General features: G+C 37.7%; 1 protein-coding gene across 4 annotated transcripts in view; it reads left to right on the forward strand.

Moving 5' to 3' along the window:
• The window catches only part of Samtor (S-adenosylmethionine sensor upstream of TORC1), a 500,386-nt gene that overhangs the window by 295,666 nt on the left and 179,467 nt on the right, over nt 1–25,253 (forward strand). For all 4 annotated transcript variants that reach the window (XM_090376482.1, XM_090376484.1, XM_090376481.1 and 1 more), the window contains one exon: nt 23,146–23,296. In XM_090376482.1, the coding sequence (XP_090232608.1) occupies nt 23,146–23,296 (151 nt within the window). The remainder of the gene's footprint in view (nt 1–23,145; nt 23,297–25,253) is intronic.

Genomic DNA, 25,253 nt, shown 5'->3' on the forward strand with positions numbered 1-25,253 from the left:
AATGAATTGAGAAAAATAATTACAAGACCATGAACATATTGACCTATACTCAAGCAGCAAAGGCGAAACTATTCAAGCTAAAAAAAAAGTGACTACTAAACCAAATCAGGGAAATGTCATTAGAGATAGCAACATAATAATAATATTAAAACCATAGACAGACTCTACATTAAAGAGCAGTGAGGCTGTAAAAGATACAGTCATTGCTAAGCTCAAGCCCCACCTGAAAGAAGTGAAAGTGAACAAAGTCAGGAACATAAGGAATAATGATTGAATTTGCAAACAAAGAGGACATTCACAGAATAGAGACTTTTTTTCTATTTTTTTATGAAACCCCCAAACATAAGAGGTATTAGAACCTACAGTACTTGTACCGTGCTTGGGTTGGAGGTTGAGAAGACAAAAAAAGATATTTTTTGACGTTAGACTTGACCTTCTGTGTACTGTAATTTTCAGGAAATACGTACAAAGGAAGGCCGTACAAGAAAACGGCAGTTGAATGAATAAACGAGGAAGATGAAAAGTTGATTCTGTGAGTTCGAAGTTGGACAGTAAATGGATATTGGCTGGTGGCAGCATGTGTTTGGACTGTTTTGAAAGAGAAAAGCGGGAATAATAGAAGCTTGTTATTGTTATTTGGTTTTTAGGAGCATTAGCAACTAAGGCCATATTGCTCCGGGATATGCGGCGGTCATTCCCTGACCTTTCCGCATCCTCCGTATTTGGAAATAATAATAGAAGCCAATTCAGAAGAACAGTGCCCATTGAACTATCTGTAGAAAAGGCATGCAGCAGAAACGGTACGTCTATGAGACAGCGAGTGGAGACACTGTTAGAGAGGAGTCATTAATTAACCTAACTGCCCTCTTCTGAATGGAATCTAGAAGCCTGAGAGAGGTTTTGGGGGGCACTGCCCCAGATGTGGGAACAATATTCCATGGTAGGGTGGATTTGCAATTTGTACAGAGTGAACATCTGTTTGGAAGAAAAGTAATGCCGAGAGCGAAAGAGAAAACCAAGTTTTTTACATGCAGAGGAAGCAATATTTGTAATGTTCTTGTGGCAAGAGAGAGAGAGAGATTAGAAGTCGGGGTAATCCCCAAAATAAATATATCAACTTGCCTAGAAATCGGAGTGTCACCAAAGATAAGCATAGGAGCAGAAGAATCCTTTTTGCGAGATATAAGAGAAGACTGAGTTTTAAAAGGATTAAAATCAACTAAGTTGTCTTTTCCCCACTGGAGAATTACCTGGAGATCGGCATTTAAGGAATTGGTAGCAGATATTCGAGAAGTTGAAGCTGATTCAGCAGGACACGGTTTCTCAAAATGGAAAGTGGAATGCAATGTGCTGTCATCGGCAAAACTATGGATAGCATTTCCATTCAATGGAAGAAGGTCATTAATATACAAGAGGAAAAGAGTGGGGGAAAGAACTGAACCTTGGGGGACACTGGCAGTAGTGAAGAAGTTAGATGACAGAGAGCCATCTACCATCACCCTCAGTGAGCGATCAGAGAGAAAACTGGATAACCAATTACAAAAAACAGTTGGCACACCATAAGATGGAAGCTTTGTTTAGATGACCTTTATGCCAAACAGAATCGAAAGCCTTTGTGATGTCAAGGGGAACTTGTGTTTCACCAAACTTTTCCATTGAATTTGTCCATATTCTGGCTTATGAGCAACATAAGCCAGAATATCACCAGTGGATCGACACTGACGGAATCCATACTGGCGATCGTTTATCAGATGGAAGGTTTCTAGGTAGTTTCAGAGTTGGTGATCAATTGATTTCTCCATTACTTTAGAAAGGGTAGAAGTAATTGCAATAGGATGAGAATTGGATGGGAGGAATTTGTCACCCTTTTTAGGAACAGGCTGGATATGAGCAAATTTCCAAACAAAAGGAAAAACACCTTTGGAATAAGAAAGTGAAAAAACGTTGCAAAGAACAGAAGTAAGTTCAGGAACACTAGTTTTGAGAACAAGTGGAGAAATACCATCAGGACCTGGAGCTTTCTTTGTATCAAGATTGGGCAAAATCCTTTTCATGGAAGACCACAGGAGGCATTGAATAGAGTGTGTTGGGAATGGTGAGAGGTGTTTTACCAAGATCATTAATATATGATTTGAAAGAAAAATGGGATGCTAGCAGGTTAGCTTTATCCTTGGCTGAAGTGACATCAGAACCATCTGGTTTTGACAGAGGTGGGAGCAGAGATGGGCAAAAGTTGTGGCCAATAACTTTGGCAAGAGACCAGAATGCTCGGCTGCCAATTAGGCAAGAAGCAAGTTCTCTACTCATAAGTCTGTTCAAATTCTAGTTTGAACTGATTAATAACTGCTTTACAATTGTTGCGAGCTTTGGTGTAGGCAGAAAATGAAACTGCAGAATTGGAAACAAGCCAATTAAGATATGCAATGTTCTTCTCTTGAACAGCCTTAGCACATTTATTGGAAAACCAAGGTTTAGATGAAGCACGAGATTTTAAAGTGGAGTATGGAATAAAGGATTCCAATCCTACAAGAATAATTTCACTGACTCGATCTGAGCAAATGTTGACATCAGAAGTTTTGAAACAGTAATCTAACCAAGGAAAAGAAGAAAAGAAAGCTCGCAGGTCATCACATTTTACATTCTTGTAATGCCAAACAATAAGAGGTTGGGAATAGCCATGAGATAAAAGCTCCATTGGAGAAGAGACAATCACGAAGTTGTGATCTGAGGTGCCTAAAGGACCACTCACTTTGACCGTGACTTAGAAGGGTTGTTTGTGAGAAAAATATCAAGCGTGTTGGTGTATGGTTAGGATAGTCCGGTATCCTTGTAGGTAAATGAACAATCTGTGCAAGGTCATTATTAATTGCAAAAGCCTCAGCATCTGGACCAGCTGGGTCGGTGTGACTATAAAGTGGAAGCCGGCTGGAGTTGTGAACATTAAAATCACCAAGGAAAATTACCTCACTGTTAGGAAAGTTGGACTGGAGAAAGTCAAGTTGCAAAGAGGATAAGTTGGAGAGCTCCAAGTGCTTAGTGGATTTGGGGGAATGGTAGAGACAACAGATGAATTTGACACAGTGAGGTAGAGAGATTTTAAGCCAGAGAAGATCAAAAAGAGGAGATTCCAAATTACCAAGTCTGTGACAGGGAATACTGGAACGGAAATATGCACAAGTGCAATCTTTGAAGCGAAATGATACAGCGAATAATTTGGGCAGCTGAGATGAGCAGTAGTTGAATCAACTGGTAACTGAGATTCTGTCAGAAAAAGTACATGGGGTTTGGTAGACTGCAAGTGGAAATGGACGTCGTTGAAATTAGAATTGAGACCACGTATATTTGTGAAATGAACTAGGAAGTGTTTGAGAGGTTTAGATCTTTTCGCAAATATGCGTACTCCATTAGTTTGACAATTCATGGTTTATTAAATAGTAAGAAAAAGTGGGTGGGACATGCTGTATGAAGTAATGAAATTTTTGAATATGACATACACATGGTAAGAATATACCCAGATCCTTGACATAACATGGCCTCAACAATGCCCCCCCCCCGCATACATACTACTCGGACTCTCTTCAATCACTATCTGGCAGAACAGAGGTAGCAAGATTATACACTAGCTGATCTTGGAAGCCTCCTAAAGAGTTACCAGTAGGTTCGGTCCGATGTACTAACTAGTGGCCGGCCTACGAACACCGTTTTAGAGCTGTACCCTCAAAATGTAAAGAAGATTGGACCTCGCCTGATGTTCATCATAACCTCAAAATTCATCAGTCACTAAACATGGCAAAGTCACTGCAAAATTCATCTGCAGACTAAACATGGGTTCCACCACTTCAAACCTCCAGTAAGCAAAGTAGTAGTATTGCACCAGTTGACAAGAGTCATCTACCACCTAGTATTGCCTGGTAACACAGAGGGGTGGCATTCCTCCATGTGGTGTTGGCGCCACACCTCGACTCCTGCTTATATTGATTCACACCTGGGTGGTACCCACAGTGTGCTTGTGCATGGAGGTTATACCCAGGATTACTAACAGTCCCAACATCGTGAAGGTGCAGGCAGAGGATTTGGCTGTCACAGACTCTGCCGAAATTGAGTCCAGGTGACTTGAATGTCACCCGAATATCAGTTCCATCAGCATTTTAGACTCCCAGGTAGCAAGTACAGCTTGTCTGGCATATCTGAGAGAATGTCTCTGACAACCTCAAGGACCTAATTATTAACGTATTAACGAGGTTTGTGGTAATGAGGTCCTCAAAAAGTGTGAAAATTTTACCATTATTATTTTTATTTTTATTTTTTTGGGTCTATACTATATGTCTAAAAATAATAATAGATAATAATAATATCAAAAATAAAAAAAAATAAATTAATTTAAATTAATAAAATAAAATAATTAAAATAAAAAATAAATTAATTTAAATTAATAAAATAAAATAATTAAAATAAAAAATAATAAAAACAAAAAATAATAAAAACAAAAGCCTTGTTTAACGATACTGTAGGATGAACGCACTTTTTAAAGGTTTTATTTTCTTTGTATGATAAATAAGAGAAAAGCAATTAAAGAAATGAAAATATTGTATATACAGTCCATTCCGGCTATTTGGGACACATCGTGACTAGCGCATTTTGGCCCGATTAAGCGGCTGCCCCAATTATCAGAAGTTTAACATATATAGTTAAAAATACAATGTATCCCCCCCCCTTTACAATTGGTTCGCTGTACAATCAAATCACGTTATGACGAACTCACCATAGGAAAGTACCGTTCACTATACGATGTGTAGTAAGCGCTGGTCATTGTGATCATGTTTGTGAATTGAATTTTAATTCTATTAAACAGCGATTTTAATTAGTGAAAATAGGACGAATATTATCCACAGGCTATAAAAGCAAAGATATATTAAGCACAAATTTACCCTTTATTCATCATCATCATCAGCCATTTTCAATCCACTGCAGGATGAAGGTCTCTCCAGCAACTTTCCAGTGCCTTCTGTTTTGAGCACTGGACATCCATTTACTACCCACAAACTCATGAATTTCATCTATCCATCTCCGCCTTTGTCTTCCAGGTTTTCTTCTAGCTCCTCTTGGATACCATTCTGTTATTTTCTTAGTCCATCTGTCATCATGTCTTCGAGCTATGTGTCCTGCCCAAGACCATTTTAGTTCTTTAGTTTTGATAAGAATGTCCTTTACTTGAGTTTGTTGCCTAATCCATGTGTTTCTCTTCTTATCTAACGGTCTGATTCCCAATATGATTCGTTCCATTCTTGGCTGTGTAGTTCTCAGCTTCTCTTCCATTCTTTTGGTGAGTGCCCAAGTTTCACTTCCATAAGTCATGGTGGGGAGTATACATTGGTTCATTATTTTACGTTTCAGACAAACTGGGATATTGCTCTTCAGTATGTGACTATATTTCCTGAATGCTATCCATCCAAAATTTATTCTTCTCTTGACTTCCAGCCATTTATCATTATTACAGCTAATAACTTGTCCCAGATAAGTATTTGACTCCACCTTTTCAATTACTGCTCCTTCAATCATTATTTCCCTTTCTGTGGCATACTTGTTCATCATTACTTTTGTTTTAGCCATATTCATCTTTAGTCCAAAATCCTTACTAGCTCTGCATAACTGATTAAGATTTTCCTCTAATTCTTTGGGATCATGGCTTATGACCACAATGTCATCTGCAAATCGTAAATGGTTTAGGTACTCTCCGTTCACATTGACTCCTTTCTGTGACCAGTCTAATCTTCTGAAAGCTTCCTCAAGGGCAGCATTAAACAGCTTCGGAGATATTGTGTCTCCTTGTCGAACTCCTTTCTCAATTTTAAATTTCCTACTGTCTTTGTCTAGTCTAATAAAGGAGGTAGCACTCTCGAATATTTTCTTCAAAATCATAATATATGGGGTATCAATGCCTTGTCTTTCCAGTGCCCGAAACATTGCCTTATGCTGTATGGAGTCAAATGCCTTTTCATAATCCACAAATGCCAGGCATAATGGTGTTTTATATTCATTTGCTTTCTCCATTAGCTGTGATATTACATGAAGGTGATCCATAGTTGAGAATCCTGTCCTAAAGCCAGCTTGCTCTTTCGGTTGATTCTCATCAAGTATTCTTTCTAATCTGTTAGTAATAACCCTTGTGAACAACTTGTAGATGTGGGATAACAAGCTAATTGGTCTATAATTTCCAATTTCTGATTTATCTCCTTTCTTATGTAGCAAAACTATGATTGCATTATTCCACTGCTTAGGCGTCACACCTTTTCTGATGCACTTTGTGAAGAGCCTTGCCAGATTTTGTGTTATGTCTCTTCCTCCCAATTTTAACAACTCTACAGTAACTTCATCTTCCCCCGGGGCTTTCTGATTCTTCATTTTCTTCAATGCATGTTCTACCTCATCAGGAAGAATATTGGGTATGTCGTATGTGTTGCTACTTTGCAATCCATCTTCCCCACTGCTGGCATCATTCCCCTGCTCCTTGTATAATTCTCTATAGCAGTCTTCTGCTATTTGAATTATGCCTTCTCTGCTGTTTATGAGTACACCATCGCTATTCTTCAGTTTCAGTATCATTTGTCTTTCTGTATTACTGCTCATGGCTGCTCATTTAAATCCTTTGTTTTCCCTTAATGCTTGTTCTACTTTTCTTGTGTTAAATCTTCTTATGTCCTCTCTGAGTCTCTTTCTAATGGCTTTGCATAGCTCAGTATACTCAATTTTCTCCCTGTCAGTGTTTTTCTTGCTTTTCATTTGTCATCTTCGGTTCATCATGACAAGTTTTTCTTGACTAATTTTTTCTTCTTTGGATTTCTTTTTCCCTATAGGTTTCTTGGGCTTTATCACTTTCAAAAAGTTGTAATATTCCTCGTCGATATCTTGGTCCTCAGCAGTCTGCAGAAGCTCATACTTGTTCTTAAGTTCCAGTACATACTGCTTTTTCTCCTCTTCTGTTATCTCAAAGACCTTTGGATTATTTACTCGAGTCAGTTTTTTCCTTTCCTTTCCTACATCTATATCAAGTGAACATCTTACCATTCTGTGATCACTTCCAACATTTACCTTATTCAGGACGGTAACATCATTCACAATATATCTTCTGTTAGTGAGGATGAAGTCGATTTCATTAGTAGTTAATCCATTTGGACTCGTCCATGTCCACTTTCTGTTCACCCTTTTCTTGAAAAAAGTGTTCATTACTGACAGTCCTTGAGATTCTGCAAATTCCACAAGTCTTTCACCTCTTTCATTTCTTTCACCAATTCCAAAATTTCCTATAGTTCCCCTTTCTGCGCTGTTTTGTCTTTTTCCAACCTTAGCATTGAAGTCTCCCATAATAATTTGTGTAGCGGGTTTTCTGCTCATCTAGAAGACTCTCAATTTCGGTGTACATTTCTTCAACCTCTTCATCATCATGGCTCGATGTTGGTGCATAAATCATTATAATCTTTAGCTTGTATCTCTTAGAAATCTTGAGTATTAGTCTTGACACTCTTGGTGATGTACTTTTGAATTCCAAAATGTTGTTTTTAAAATCTTTATGGACCAGAAACCCAACTCCACCTTCACTCCTTTCACTGTTTCCATTGGTGTACAGCAGATTTCCACTTGATAAACTTATAAGTGATTCATTTCTTCTTCTTGTTACCCTTTATTACCTTACCAATTAAAAAAATTAAATGAGACGTGATAATCAGAATAATTAATACATACTGTAATATGTACATACGAACTAGTTGACATTCCTGTTCGCTGAAATTTGTGGATGGGGGTTAAAATTTAAAACAGTAAAAAGATAAGCAATCAATAACAAAGAACACGGCACACACAAATTGCAAGTAACACAATACGCGCAAGTGAGAACGGAGTAACGAGTTACAAAGTTTAAAAATAGGAATGAAGAGAAGATCTGAAAATAAATTTTTTTATATGATTGAAGATTTCATGGAAGTGTAAATACATTTCACCATAATAACCCACAGAATTCCAGCTGTCAGTATTATTGAAAATTCAGTAAAATCGAGTTTACTGTCCATTTGATAGATTTCACTAACAGAAAAGCCCAATAAACAGGTGACTGCTAATTGTTTTATGGTTGTGACCTGCAGAATTTTGACTGAACCATGTGGTACCGTCGGAGATAATCGTAGGGTAATCTCCAGTGCTGCAGTCTCCTGCCCCAATTAAATGGCATGCTGTTTCAATTAAGCGAAGTAAACCCTGGCTATTTTCTTGATTGGTTTCTGTTTTTTAAGATTTGCCCCAAATAAACGGCTGCCCCGATTAACCGGTAGCCCAAATAACTGGAATCCACTGTATTTTGATATACAGGAAGTTCTCGACTTTACAAGTTAATACGTAAAGCGGGAATTTATTTCCCATAGACATAATATTATCAACAATGAAATTAGTTAGCTAATTAGTTTGTTTAAACAATGATTGATTTATCCAAAGAAATGAAAATGCAGCCTGTAAAATCAAGCAAATTATAATAGAGAAATTATTTATGACTTACAAATGTTAAAGAATGTTTATTCTTCATCATCATTATCGACTAACTCGTTTATCACTCATTATTGGCTTGACACTCGTTGGTTTGTTTCACAAGGAGTCGTTGTCTTCAGAAATGCTTCTAGAGGCATTTATTTCCAAGATAATCTTCTCTTTTCTTTATAAATTTCAATTGCCTGCATAAACATTTTTAACAGAAAGCATAAATTGCAACTAACACGATTTGCGTGGAGTAATAAGTTTAGGAAGCTTAAAAAAAAAAAAGAAATGAAGAGAAGATTCTGAAAATTTATTTATGTTTTTTATAAGATTGAAGATTTCAGTAAAGAGCAAAAACATTTTACCATAATACAAAAAACCCACACAATTCCAGGTATCGATATTTTCACAAATGCAATAATATTGAGTTTACTACCCATTTATAATTGCCTGCAGTAATAGAAAAGCCCAATAAACTGGAAAGTGCAAATTGTTTTTATTGTTTTATGGTCGTGACTTCCAGAAATGTGCTTTAGAAAAATATCACAAAGCCGTTCAAAATTGGTTCTTATAACGTATGATAACGATGAAAGTGTAGTGCATTTAATGATTTGAATTGGTAACTAATAAATTTACACTATAAGAACAACCTTTTAGGGGGTTATATAGCGAAAATTTGAACTTCCGAGGTTGTGGAATGAATTACCAAAAAACAATGTGTTATTGGGTTCACATTACGATATTTTCGCAATATGATGGTAACGGATTAATATGGTAAAACAGGGTAATGTATCGTATAGCTATGTGCGTGCTTTGAAATTCAGTATTTATGAATGTTTAACATTCATTTTTTTTGTAATTAATGTGCATATATTCGATTTTGTTGATACTTGAAAAAAAAAAAAAAAAAAACTTGTAACCTCAGGACCTCGTAAAGTAAGAACTGCCTGTATACAATATTTTAGTATCACAGTAAAAGAATTAATCTTAATATAAAAGGAGACACACAATCCATTAACTTTTTGATAAATTAATCTAATTTAAAGAAAAAATCCAATGTTGTTTGCACAGTTTTTGTCCTATATGCATTTTTTACTACAGCACAGACATTATAAAATGCAATAGTTGTTTCTTTATTAACATTACTATATGCCACACATTCTCTATTAGGTTCAATGCATTTTGGGCATCTTTTTTGGATGGTTGTGTGTGTGTGTGTGTGCGTGCGCGTGTGCGTGTGCGTGTGTGCGTGTGTGTGCGTGTGTGCGTGTGTGTGTGTGTGTGTTCTTCACTTTTGCTGTCACTGATAACAAAAACATCATCGTTTTGCTTGATGCTTAGCAGCTCTTTGGTGTTGCATTGTTGTGGTAGAAACTACTTTTACCTTCACAAACTCTTTAAATTCACCAGCAAAATCCATCCTGTTGCTGATAACAAAACCATCATCGTTTTGCTTGATGCTTAGCAGCTCTTTTGGTGTTGCGTTGCTGTGATAGAAACTACTTGTACCCTCACAAACTCTTTAAATTCATCAACAAAATCCATAGCTCCTTCAAATTCCCCCATTCCTCAATGTTGCTATCACATTCTTCTACTGGACTATGTTTTTCGATGATATTCTCTCCAAAGCCACTCTTTCTGAAGCAGTTGATTATTACACTTGATGCAATACTGTCCCAAGCAATAACAAGATTATAGATAGCATCCAAGACATTCCAATTTAGCTGCAAATTGTTTCCTCCCTACTATGTTGAGGATCAAGTACCTTATCAGGCAGGCTCTTATCATATGCTCCCTTGTGGTTATAATGCCTTGATCCAGTGGCTGCATAAAACTGGTGATTAAAAAAAAAAAAAAAAAAAAAATGGTAAAAGGTAAACTGCAGCCATTATTACCCACTGCAGGATGGAAGCCTCCTCAACAATTCATGTTGAGGGAAATGGATCATAATCTGCCACGCTGGTCCAGTGCGTGTTAGCAGATCGACCCATATTTAGCAGTCAGGGGCTTGATCCCTGGTCTACCTGACTTCTTGGCTATGGATGGTTGTTGTTATTTTGGTTTTTAGGAGCATTAGCAACTAAGGCCATATTGCTCTGTGGTTATGCGGTGGTGGTCATTCCCTGACCTTTCTGCATCCTCCGTATTTGATGGTCATGGGCTCAAACCCCGGTCTAATCAAGAAGCGTGTGCTACGAAACTGTTGTTCCTGCCCACCTGACTACAGAGGCGCCGCTATGGATGGTAATGGGAGGTTAAAAACAACAGCCGTATATTTGTCAACTTAAGTGTCTTGTTAAAATGTGCTGTACAACGATCTAGAATCATCAAAATGTTCCTTTTTTCTGAAGCCATTCTTCTATCCACATTTGATAACCAAGACTGAAAAATTTTGACCATAAGCCAAGCACTTCTATTCGCCACATAATCATGGGGAAGTTGGTTAACTTCTTTAGAACATCTTGGCTTGGAAAACTTACTAATCACCAGTGGGCATAGCTTTGTATTGCCATTTGAATTGCAGCATAACAGAATAGTGAGTCTTTGTTTCCTTAATTTTCCACCATGACAGGATTCTCCTCGAACAGCAAATGTTTTGCTTGGCAGCAAATTATAAAATAAACTTGTCTCATCAAGATAAAAATATCCTTTGCTTCATATTTTTCAAGAATGGGCCGTACAGAGCACAACCAGTCTGTAGCCTTTTTTTGCCAACTAATCCAGACTTGCTAAAAAAATTTCACGAAACCAAGTTATTCCTGTCTTTAAATCTTTGGAGCCAGCCACTGCTGCATTTGAAGTTCTAATTCCATGTTGCTGAGCCAGATAATTTGCCTTTTCTTGCAAAATCAGACCTGATATTGGCAAATTAGATGTATACATTTGTTGGTGCCACTCAAAATTTTGTTTCAAGCTCATGTTTTGAACCAGGAATTCGTTTCCTGTTTTTCATCGCTGTTCCAGTGCCATGCACTTCTTCAAGTCTTTTTCAATTTTTCAGTATTGTAGATAAAGTAGGTAAAGGGATTTTGTGTTCCTTTGCCAAGTCCATTGTACTAAGTTCAATCCTATCAGCCTCTTGTGTAATTTTCAGTTTAATTTCCAGGCTCAATTCCATCAGTTCACGTTTTGTAACCATAACAGTACTAGATGAGATTTAATATAAACAAATTTTAAATTAATTTAAAGACACAAGTTCCGAAAAAGACATCAGCTCAGATAAAATGGCACAAAAAATATATTACTGTATACTATAGCAAAAGATTCTTTGAACTGATGTAACAATTGCAACTGACCTTAATCCCAATGACCAATCCAGTGGTGCAAGTGGTGTACCACACCAGAGCAGCAATGACTAAGGAGTGGCAGAGACCAAGAGGCTGTAAAGACCAATGTTCTGTAAACACTAAAAGAGATGACAAAGACTAAGACTAAAAGTTCAATGTATTGAAGAATGTGTTTTGTTGTATTTTATATTAACAAATAATGAATTTTAAATTTAAAACCTTTTTTTATTTTTAATATTTCTTACATGTCTGATGGAAGGAAACTACTCTCTGGTTATGAATACAGACAAGAAACAAATGAAAAGCAACGAAATAAATAAAGCATAACAATGAACATTTAATTATCAGGTTTCTGGACATTCAGCCACAGCTGGGTCTGTCAACTTCGATTTCCTCTAGCTTTACTACTATTGATGAAGAAACTGAAACGTGAATTATTACCTGTCCAAGATTGGTTGCCATTCCAATTCAGCAAGAAACACTAGGTGCAAGTGAAGAAAATACTGATGAAGAGGAAAGTGAAGATCACAATAGTGGTATACAAGATCAACTAATTTCATTTATTGATCCTGAAATGGCCACAAATTTTAAATAATAAAATAAGAATGATGTTAGTTGAAAACAAACCAGAACAATTAAAAAAATTTAATTTTTATTTAATTTTCCAAAAGATAAAGATAATAATAGAAGAAACTTTTCTATTGAATATTACACTAAAAAATTACAAAACGGTGAATCACTTTCGCATAATTGGCTACTGTATTCGATTTCGCAAAATGCTCTCTCTTTTGTTATAATTGTAACATTTTAATTGTAATATTTATAGTTTAATATTAATTAATATTAAACTTAATTTTAATTGTAACATATTAAGTTTATAGTTTTATTTTATTGTCTACAGCCAAAGCAAAATAAATGTATATTCGTTTTTTTATTTTATTTTTAACATACAGTAAGTGCCGGTTATAGTGTTTGCTGGTTATTAGAATGAGCCGCTCAATAGAATCAAATTTCAAAATACCGATCCAAATCAATAAAATGCACTATGCTTTCATCGTTTACTAGAATCACATTTTTGGATACAGTAAGACAGTATCCGTGGGGGACTACATTCCAAGACCTACCATGGATGGCTGAAACCGCGGATATAAGTGAATACTTGCTGACCCTATATATAATGTGATTTTCTTGTACATGCATACATATAATAAAGTTTAATTGATAAATTAAACAGGAGACCGCCAGGTGGCCGGTAGTACAAGTTGATGGTAAATTGTGCTCTCTAAAGTAACTTAAATTTAGTAAAAAATCTAGATTATTACCCAATATGATAGATATCATCTTATAGTGGACACCAAATGCTTTCCAATCATACGGGTCATGGAGGCACTGGACTTATAGCAGATAAGTAACTTTTAATTTTAATTTGTGTTTGAACAATTTTGTTAAAGCCGAAGCAAACTACTGCCATTATCTTGACCGGCTGAAGGTCACTGGTGTGAAGGTAGCTTTTTGGTCGCTATATTGCCTTCGGTAGTAGTTGCCCGCCCGCGACCACCTGTAGTTAACCCAATAGACAAACGTTATTGTTCTTCCTACAACTCTACTGCAGAACAGTAAACTGACTATCCTTTCCCTATTAATGCTTGATTTGTCATCTGCTGCTTATAGCTCTGCATAATGGCTGGAAAAGTAAATGCACATCGTAGAGCTTCACTGCGTTCCTGCAGGCAACCGCACCAGTCCTCGGGGGAAGAAAACTCGGAGGGGGTTCCCTCCTCGATCGCGATGACTAAAAACAAAATTCGGACCGCGAAACAACAGGCTTCCGCGGCAAATGAACACAGCATACCTGCCGCGGACAACTCTCCCGGCGGCGACGATGCTGATTGTAATGGGGTGAACAGCGATTGTGATCCCGCAGCATCCACGAAGAGACTTCCTACCCTCAAGAAAAAGGTTCTCAAAAGACCAGACGCATCTGGTTCACTCCCCCCCTAAACAATGGGAGGATGAAGAGGAATGGGATGAAATGCCGAATTTATTCAGCAAAGATTTTCCCAACCTGAAAATTATACACAAACTGAGGCGCAAAATGGAATACTGTCTCAGTAGCAAAAACAGCAACGTCACCAGGGCCGTATCATTACAAATTTCGCGCTGCTGGGGCTCTTTAGAGAAGAAGTTATATGAGGTCATTATAGAAAATGAACAGCTGAAGGCCACCAGTGCCCAACTCCAACAAACTAATAAAACTCTATCTAAAGTAACTAAAAATCCAACTATAGCAGCTCTGAATACCGGGCTACCTTCCAACCAAGCTTCTGATGAAGATACTCGGCACCAGTTGTCTTATGCTGCCACGCTCAAACTACCTCAGATCCCCACCACACAGAACAAGCATATGCTGATTATAAAAGCTAGAGAAGGGTGCGACATCCCAGATAGCGATGGAGTGAAGGACACCATCCTAAAGAAGATAAAACCAAAATTAGACAATCTCCAAATCAAAAACATTCACAAAATTCGCGACAAAGGGATAATATTGGAAGCAGCCACTAAGTCAGATCTAGAACAGATCAAGTCTTGCGGCACAGCTAAAGATCTTTGAAGAGCTTTGAAACCCCTAAACTCAGGGGACCAAGTTTAATTGTGTTTGATGTAGATGGCTCAATCCAGAAAGTTGACCTACTGGAGGAAGTATATAACAGAAATCTCTTTGAATCCATGAGCAAAGAAGAAGCCATTAAGGAGATGAAAATTCAATTTTCCACCAATGCATGGACTCGCGGTCGACTTAATTGGGTTATAGAAGTGTCCCCCAGGATAAGGAGATTCCTACACAGCCAGGATAGAATTTTTCTGGGCTGGTAATCCCACAGATTCAGAGATTTTGTACCAGTCCTGAAATGCTACAAATGTCTTGGTTATGGGCATACCTCTGCTAAGTGTCTTAAAAAACAACCAATATGTGGGCATTGTGCTGAGGCAGGGCATCTCTACAAGGACTGTCCCAACAAAGCCTCACCTCCTAAATGCTCAAATTGCAAAGCAATTAACAAACCCTATGATCACTCTGTGCGGGATGGAGCGTGCCTTGTATATAGAAGAGCAGCAGATATAGTACACAATAAGACTAACTATGGAAAATAGGATGCTCAACCCCCCCCCCTCTCCCAGACTTCGTATAGCTCAAATCAATGGCCAAAAATCCATCTCAGTGGCAACACAGCTTCATCCCCTAATGGACGAGTTGAATCTAGACATTCTTCTCCTTCAGGAACCATACTGCGTCCGTGGAAGGGTCTCTGGTTATCCCCTGGCTTTCAGGAAAATCCAGTCGACAAACCAATTGTGCCTTGCTGCTATCATCGTCCGCAATCCAGACTTAGTAGTAACACAGATAGAATCACTCTGCACTCCCCACCTAGCGGGGGCTACAATAGAAGGCAGCTTCGGCCGTATTGCGGTCCTAACAGCATACTTCCAGTTTGGTACAGATATCCTCCCGCACATAGCTCGACTAGAACAAGCTCTTGACCTCCTGGAGAACACTGATGTCATGAACACTGATGAGAACACCTGGAGATATGTTAGATGAATTCATTGCCTCACACAGCCTTGAAATCATCAACAGACCAGGACAACCAACCACCTACTCTTCGGGAACTGGAGAGTCTAACCTGGAAATACTGCCTACTTTATCACACTAACTACTTCTTCTCTTCGCAATAGACTCCTCCATTGGCAGGTGCATGACACAGCCACTACTAGCGACCATCGCCTCATCACTTACAGTGTCACCGATTCTGTCCTCCCTCGTCAAGTGCCTATCCAGGATATTGTAAGATTCTCTACTAAAACAGCGAATTGGGACCAGTTTGACAATGTAATTCAAGATGCTCTTCATGACCCACCTAGCAACTTCTACCAATCAATGAACAGTGCGCAGAAAACAGACTTTGTGCAGAGTCTGCTCCTCAAAGCTTCAGAGGCTTCCATGAAAAAATGTTCCAGGAAACCAAGATCTGTTCCATGGTGGTCGCAGGAACTCACTAACCTGCGCAATTCTCTGAAGCGCGCTCGGAAAGAATACCAACGCAAGAGAAGGACTGAACCTGCTCACATTGCAGAACAGTATAGAGACCGATTCAAAGCAGTCCGCTGTGAATATACTAACAAAATTTACCATGCCAAGCAAAGCTCCTGGCGTTCCCTTGTCGAGACTGAGGGGAACCGGAATCCGTGGGGTTTAGTCCACAAACTCGTGAGGAATAAGCTGGGATCCACGGATGTCATACACTCTGTCCGCTCTGATGACTCGTCTGAGACTACACACTGGGAAGATACAATCAACCGGATTCTGGATGAACTAATATATCAGGACAACACCAACTCTGACACTGACATTCACAGGAAGATAGCAGTACAAAATTCCAGCTTCCAGCCAGACAATATGGAGGAACCATTGACAGAGGAAGAAGTCGATGCAGCAATTAAAAAAATCAAAAAAGGTAAAGCTCCTGGTCTGGATTTTATTGAAGGCGAGACTGTGCAACGTCTCTGGGCCATAGCTCCAATGATACTTCTTCAGCTCTTCAACACCTGTCTGAATGAGGGTAACTTTCCATCACGTTGGAAGCATGCTAACCTGAGGCTCTTACCTAAGGATCCCACAGGTACCTCTAAGGCATATCGCCCGATTGCGCTGCTTCCCATTCTCGGCAAGGTTTTTGAGAGACTGCTGCTCTCCCGCTTCCAACCCCGATATGAAGCCAGTGGTTTGGCATCCTCACTTCAATTTGGATTCAAACAAGGGTACTCCACAATTGATGCTCTATCTAAAACCCTCAAAATTGCAGAACAGTCGGATGCAACTTATGTACTGGCAATCTTCATTGACTTCAAAGGAGCTTTTGACACAGTGTGGTGGCCGGGCGTTCTTCAGAGGGCCAGAGTCTCTAACTGCACTTGGAATTTCTACCACTGCCTCAAAAGCTACTTCTCTAACCGCAAGGTCAGCATCAAAACAAAATATCACTGCATCACCCGACATCTAACCCGAGGCTGTCCCCAGGGCTCCATCCTGGGGCCAGCTGTCTAGAATATGATACTCGACGACTGGCTCCTGAGGGACTACCCACACTCTACTCAGCTTTCTTATGCCGACAACATGGTTATTATCATTGAGGGCCCCACCCGCGCCACCATAGAAACCCAGGCTATGGTTGTTCTCGCTGCTCTGTCCGTATGGGCCACGGAAAATAAACTCTCAGTCTCCACTGAGAAGAGCAAAACCCTCCTATTAAAAGGCAAACTGGACTTCTCCAGACCTCCTACCATACGTTTTAATGGCCGCCCACTGAAAAACTACCGATCGGTGAAGTACCTAGGAGTAATTTTGGACGACAGGAGAACTTTCATTCCTCATATCCAAGCTATCAAAGAAAAGATAAAAAATTACATCACTATGTTAGCACGCTTTACCCGCAAGGACTGGGGTCTTAAAGGACCAACTCAACGCCTTTTATACTCAGCAGTATTTATACCAATTGTCACATATGGAGCTGCAGTATGGTACCACCGAATGACTTTAGTGCATGCTCAACGTAAAATTCAGCAAATTCAACGACTTATGCTACTACAAATGACCCGCGCATGTAGAACGACATCAACTGCCGCCCTACAGCTACTAACAGGCCGCCTCCCTTTGGACCTCCACGTCGCTTTTATCGGACTTTCTCATGCCATCAAGAAGAATAAGGAAGCTGAATTCCTCACTATTCAAACCCGTACCGATACCGACATCAAACAGGAACATAAACGTGTGTGGCTACAATTCATAAACTTATGGCAAACCCGCTGGAATAACTCCACAACTGGTGCAACTACTAAACTTTTCCTTCCTGAGGTAACCTACATCAACAAGCAACGTTCCACTTGGTTCTTCCCTAACGTCTATGCTTCCTTCCTATTAACTGGCCACAGGTCCTTCAAGAGACGCCTTCTACAGTTTGGCCTAGTCGAGGATGCCCTCTGTACCTGCGGAGAACCTGAAGACTGGGATCACATGATGCACTCATGCAACGTATACTTAGATCTAAGAAACCGACTACTCCTAGACCTCCACACTACATCACTTCGGCCAGAAACCAAGTTATTGGAATCTAATGATGCCTTCCATGCACTGACCAGTTATGCCAACGAGGTCTTTCGTCGTCGCTGGCATCACCTGCAACTCCCGAACACTACTCCTGGATAACCTCCTCTAGACAGCAACTGATACCCAGCACCGGAAACTTCCAGACATGAAACTGCAAATGGCGGACAGCCCTGTCGACGCCGCTCCGTGATTCTCCATTGTGACGATCCTGGACTCTTTAATTTGAACTTTACCTATTCTCTTCTTCCTACCCACAGTCTTTCTCCAGGACTCCCACAACTGCACCTAGCACTCTTCCTGCTCCATTTTGCCTGGGAGGATGCCTACGCTCTGTCATCCTCGCTATCTTGTCTGTCTTCCACTTTCCTGTCTCTTCTCCGCTCTTTCCTTGGCCCTCCCCACTCTCGCTCCTGCAAGAGTATGGACGGCCCGTCAGATGTCTTTTACTCCCAGTAACGAAGAGGCCAGTCAAACAACACAAAGAACACACTACTCACACATAACCCACACTGACTGGCTTTGCTATGTTAACAGAGTATTTAACGCGGATTTGTTGGAAACCACGGGAACCGCATAACAAAAAACACTATGTCCACTATGATAAATTAAACACACAGTAAGACATTATCAACATTAAATATGGTAATAATAAAGTACAGCAGACTCAATTTACCGGGATATTGGATTAACCAGGAAACTTCAAGACTCCAAATTAAAAAAAAAAAAAAAAAATCAACCAGAAATCATAAAATTCAAGTAATAACTGGAATAGGTATAAACAGATATTTTGCAAGTCGTAAATAAGTGACAAGAACCGGCATTATAAGTAGTCATTGGGGGATTAGTGTACCTATTATCTTGTAACCCCCTTTGAGCAGTAGGTGTCTTCACACCTACTGCTCAAAACAAAAAAAAAAGAGAACAAATGTTTAGTTTTTAAATTCTCAGTTGAACTGAGTTTATGGGAGCTGTTACCACTAGTAATTTTTTTTTTTTTTTTTTTGCTGGCCCCCGGGTCTGAGCAACCTTGGGGGTGAGATTGCTGGCACCCACTGGTATAACACTTGCTCTGGTGGGTGCAGGATTTGTGCAAAATAGCACACACAGGGATTAGTAGACCCACAAATTATCGAGGTCTGCCACAGTACATGCGCAGTTGTGGCCCCCCTCCCCATTGTGTAGACAGACATTGAGCGGGCTTTCCTGGTGATAAAGAGGCCAAAAACAACATAACAACACACACACACTGTACAAACATAACACCACACATTTCTGGCCTTTTACAGAGTTCTATATCCATCAGTGTTCCAAGGTGGAGATAGAACATTGCTAAAAGCAGTTGTGGAAGTCTAGTTTGATGCTGCACCTGAAGGGTTTTTTTTTCCTCCCATCTCCCTAGATGTATTCACCTCAAAGTTCAATAAATACACTTATTGTGTTTAATCTGCAAAGATATGTTACTCCAACAAGACTTGGATTAATTCTTTAAAAAAAAAAAACCTTCAGGTGGAGCATCAAACCAGGCTTCCTCTAGCTTTTCATCATCTTTAAAATAAGTTTCACAAGGCTTACACTTCGGGTTTCTGAATGAATAATAGTCATTTGGGCTGTACAGGAAGGAATAATTATTCAAATCTCTGTATTTCATGAATTTTTGCCTGTGCAATGTGGGATTTTTCTATGGGTGCATTGTCATGGAGAAGCAAAGCCTGGTGACCCAACATTCTTCATCTTTTTTTTCCCAAACTGCAGCGTTTAATTTTAAGACTGGCATAATATTTGCCTGTTATTATGGTTTTTGGTGCAAGGTAATCAGTTAACAGCTATCCTTTTGTGTTGAAGAAAATTGAGGCCAACACTTTTTCAGCTGATGGTTCAGTTGGAAACTTTTTTAGAGTTGGAAATCACTAATGCTTCTACTATATTCTAATTTAGATTCAGTATCCTAGAAACCTAGCCAAGTTTCATCACTGGTTGCCAAACAGAAAAATCTAGCTAGATTAGCAAGAATTAATTTTAAATTCTCTTTTGACAACTTCACCCTCTAATGTTTTTCATTAATGGAAATGCTTTGGTTACCTGTCTTGCACAAACTTTGGGCAGTCTCAAATGCCTGTGCATTATTGTTAAAATGCTTCCATGGGAAATGTTAAGTACTGTACTTTTCCAAATTCAGATGCTTTAATTCTTATTTTTTCTAACATTTTTTCTTCAGTGAATGGTAGTGGTTTCAGAATTGATTGCTTCAGATTGCCATCAGACCTTTGACCATTCTCAACTGACTCCTGCTCTCTTTTGAACTCTAACGACTGTCTTGCAATAGTAGCATAACTGGGTAAATCTTCCCCAAATGCTATTCATTCTTTCTTGGATTTCTTTAGCATTTTTGCCTGCTTTGGTTAAAAATTTGATTATACCGAACTATAATCAATTTGTTGGATATTCTTCCACCTACCAACACAAAAAATTAAATTTTAGAAATTGTATAAGACACTGACATAGTTTTTTTAAGTGTTATTTTATAAAATGTTACGTTGTCAAATAACCACATGTTTTCTTATTTATTAACACAGTTTGTACACTGTTTTTAGAATGTTTTTTTTTGACTACCCCTTGTAAGTACCCATGAGGAGACCTGACTGAAAGTCTAAGGCTTTAAATGGAGCAAGCAAACTAAATGATGCTGATGGCATCTTAATTGATGTTCAATGAATGGTAGTGGTTCCTTGGACAACAACACATACGTGTAAAGAAGACAAATTTAAATTGGGTAAGGATGATTTTCAGGATAGATGTGCAAATAGATCCTGCTAGAGAGTAACTGATGATGAGAACAAGCTTGTGTTGTGAAAATGGGTAGTTTGAATAAATTTGAAGAAGGTTTGGACAAATTATTAGAATGGATGGGTAAAAAAAGTGGGTAGTTTTTCTTTATTTTTTTGATTGATATATAAGCATATTTTGCAAATACAGTCACACTCAGTTATAATATCAGAGGGGACTACATGTAACTGTGTTGCATTACATGTAGCACAGTTACATGTAGTCCCCTTACATGTAGTATTTTTGACATGTAACTGTGTTGCATTATAACAGAGGTTGACTTTTTTTTACGTTCTAACTATATGTAATATGTATGCATGTATGAAATGCATATTACACATAGTTAAAACATTTATACTAAATGTTTCTCTTTCAGAGGCTTTGTTTACACACATATATACATGTATATTTACATTAAAACACAAATTTATATATGTATTATACATATAATAATACACATTTTATACTACACATTTAATAATGCAACGTTATCTAACAGAAATAATTTTTTGTTGTTTTGTTTTCCGATGACCAGAATTTCTTTCCCAAATCATTTTCAAGTTTTGCATTTGTGAAACAATGTTATGTATGATTCACTTCTGTGTTTTTATAAAAGTGAGTCAAAAGCTAAGCTGCTTAAAGCACCTCCCTGATAGTCAAAACTTTCAGCTCTATATCTTCATTTCCATTTTGCTCAACCTTTTGATTACTTACTTTTTCAACAATGTAGCCACCTCTTAAAATTTTCAATATGATTATGTTGTAATCAACCTCAGTGTATGTTTCTAAACCATACCAATTTAAATCCATGTGATTTGTTTACAAATCTATTCTTATAAAGGCCAATTTTCTTCATTAGTATCAGTTTCAACAGAATTAGTCTTAGGAGTTTTTACTAAATCCTGCATGATGAAAAGCATTACAGATGGTCTCAGATTCTCTGTTCCATGACTTTTCTACATTTTCTACTGCATCAGTAAATGTTATTGTGCAGCCTTTCTCACTTTCAGGACAAGCAATCATTTTAAGCAAAATCAGTTTTCGAAAATGAGATTTGAAACTTCATTCTACTTCTTGATCCATAGGTTGCAAGATGCTTTTTCTGGAAGAAACACAGTTTCATGTTTTTTTTTTTTTTTTCTTATCTTCCTTTCATTCACTTTGTGCGCCACACAATTTTCCAAAAGAAGGAAGCTTTTTCAGTCATGGCTATGTAGCTTCCGATTCCAGTAAAGCAGCTCAGATTCAAACGACTCATGTCATCCAAGCATTTTTATTTGTGCTTTTAACTAATTAATTAATTTAACGAATAAGCATTTTTATTTGTGTCAAACAGGTGACCTTTTTAACGTTTTTGAAACATCATGGATTTTTAGATTTTTCATATTGCAAACATTTCTTTCTTTTTTTGTACCATTCAAATTAGTTCAAACAATGACTGTGATAATGGTCACTTACTGCCCATACACTATTCACCTTGAATTTTAATGTTCCATTAGGAGTTCATTTAAAAAAAAAAAAAAAAGTTTCATCTCATCTGCATTAAAAATGTCTTTGTCCAAGAATCTTTTATGCACTTTGGGCCACACCAAATTTAATTACTGAGAATGATCATATTGTTTGTCTTTTGTTTCACCAGTAACTTTTCCAGAACATATCTTTTAACACAACTTAATATATATATATATCCGACATAAAATTAAAAGGTAACTGTAAAAAAGATAATAAATTTATATGATGAACACATTGCTGACCAGCAATATGTGTTACCATATAAATTCATTTGTTGTTACAGCTGAGGCAATTTTCACCATTTAAATTTATTTGTTGTTACAGCTGAGCAATTTTACAATTTTGAAATGTCATTGTAACCAAAATAAAAGGGCATAACTTTTTAAGAGATTTTTCTTAACTGCTTTAATTGTGACGTTTTAGCCAAGTTGTTATTTCCCTTGTTTTGCTTTAACCGAGTTTGACTGTGCCAATACTGATATAATTTGGGGAAAATACTAAGGGTTTAGAAGCATCGTATAACCCTGTGATAGACTTCTTTTGAGAACAAAGAATCATGAACAAAGTTCTTCTCTGATGGCATTAAGATTACTTCAGGGAAAATTAAGAGTTGCATATATTGGTTTGAGCTTTGATGCATTGTGTTGACACTGTAGTTAGAGTTGAAATGAATTGGACTCTAGAAATTTTCAGGTCAATCATAAAATATTAATAAATATTGGTAGTATTTATATAACTAAATTATATAACTATGTATAGGATGATACTATACACAGTTATATAATTTTTAACTTTTATAGTTGCACATGATGATAAATAATTGTAAAAATACACTTATTTTAGCTGATGGAGATTATCATTTCGTTTGGAAGAGCCATCTTAATGAAGAAGAACTGCGACAGCAGTATGCAGAAGCTATGCTGAAGTTAGCAACTACGGTGTGGGCAACAAACCATAACAATTCCAGAATCACATGGTGTTATGACACCTGCAGGTAGGTTCATTTATGTTTCTTTCTAAGGTTTTTATAATACAGGCAACCCCTGTATAACACGGTACTTCTACAACACGGTTTCACTCTAAGACGATTGATAAATTGCTACAATCCACACACAACACGGTACTTATATAACACAGTTTTGCTCTAACATGGTTAGAGAATTGTGGCAAACCTCGCATAACACGGTATTTTTGAAGTTTTGTGCAGGGCAAACCCTGCTATTATGTTCGATATAATTTTTCAATTGTGGACCGTATTGGAATCATAGCTTTATTGCTCAAAGAAGTAAAACCTTCAACATTAAATGCATGTTGGAAAAATGTATAGTCATAGCCAGTTAATTCAGGAAATATGGTCGAACTGACAGAAAATGGAATCAGTGCAATAGTAGAACTTACTAAGTCAATAGGAAGGGAAGGTTTTGATGATATGACTACTGAAGACATTCAAGAATTACTGGTAGAAAAATAAGCTGGTGAAGTGGATTTGGTGGAAATGGCATCAGAGGTAAACCAAATCAATTCAGAGGATGATAGTGCAGTTGAAAATTCTGAAGTTCCAAATTTTGCACTAAAACTCATATGGGAAGGCATAAACTTAGTTGTGCAATTAGAATCTTATTTTTTGAATGCAGATCCTTTTCCTGAAATGACTGCAAAGTTCAAAAGGGAGCTTCAAACATGCTTAGCTCCATACCTTGAAATTTCCAAAGATCTATCAAGCAAAAGCAAAGAAACCCAGATTACTGATTTTTTAAAGAGAGCAGAAGATACATGAAATTTAGATGCTGCAGAAGAAAGTTCAAAATATTCTGCAACAGAGAAAACATTCTTGTTTGATTGTGCTAAGCAGCGATGAAGAGGAAAAAAATTAAATTAATGTACATTATTTTTATTTATAATAAAAATTAAGTTTCTGATAGTTATAAAAAAATGGTGTATTTTTGTTAGCTTTTGGAACGTAACCCTCTTTTTTTACTGATTCTTAGTCCAGTATAACATAGTTTCGCACTACACGAGGTTTTATAGAAACCTAACTGCTGTGTTATACGAGGGTTACCTGTAATGAAAATACAGTAGACCCCCTGCTATTCGCTGTATCTGTATTCGCGATCGCCGATTTAATATAAAATGAAACCTAAAAAAATGTGAATATTTTCCGCCATAAAAAAAACATGGGCGTGGCTAAAATTATCTTTCCCGGTCAAAACAGCGCTCAGTGGGTGGGGGAAGAACGGTGACAAAATCGCGAGCGTGGATGTTTCTCGCTAATCCTTGTTCAGTATGTGTTATGCGCTTGTCATGGAAGGTTTCGTCGTTTGCTTTTAATTTATATGCTTATAAATTGATATGCTTACAAAATTGATAAATCTACCGTTTTGCAGTGTAAAACAGACTTTTTCGAGTATGTTAACGGAATAAAGTGACTTTATTATGGACAAGTTCTTTCTAACCCCTACAAAAATATGGGCCGACCTGGCAACCCAAAGGTCGAGCTTGGATCAAAGTACTGCAAAAACCTTGGGAGGTGCATTATGGCCACAGAAGCCTATGCGCCAACAACTGCCAAAAAAAAAAAAAAATAAAAATATGGCTACGAATAACAAGAGAAATGTGAAAATATCAAAGAAGGTGATGACATTAGCGAATAAAACTGAGTTATTAGATAAAATTTCTAATGGTGCAAGTGTCTCCTCAGTGCAAAAACATAAAATCAATGAGTCAACGGTACGATCAATCAAAAAATCCGTAGTGTCCGTGAAAACACGCTAATTGCTTCAAAAATTTGCTCTGTAACTTGTGATGTTAATTTAGAAAAAATGTAAAAAGCTTTAAATCTGTGGATAGAAGACCAAACTCAAAATAAAATTCCGTTAAGTTCACTCATCATTCGTGAAAAGGCAAAACACCTTTATCAACACTTTAGCGAAACTGGTGATAGCATTGGCGGG

This window comes from Mastigoproctus giganteus, chromosome 6 (genome assembly GCF_048544385.1).
Source record: "Mastigoproctus giganteus isolate SK-2022 chromosome 6, ASM4854438v1, whole genome shotgun sequence".
Taxonomy (NCBI): domain Eukaryota; kingdom Metazoa; phylum Arthropoda; class Arachnida; order Uropygi; family Thelyphonidae; genus Mastigoproctus; species Mastigoproctus giganteus.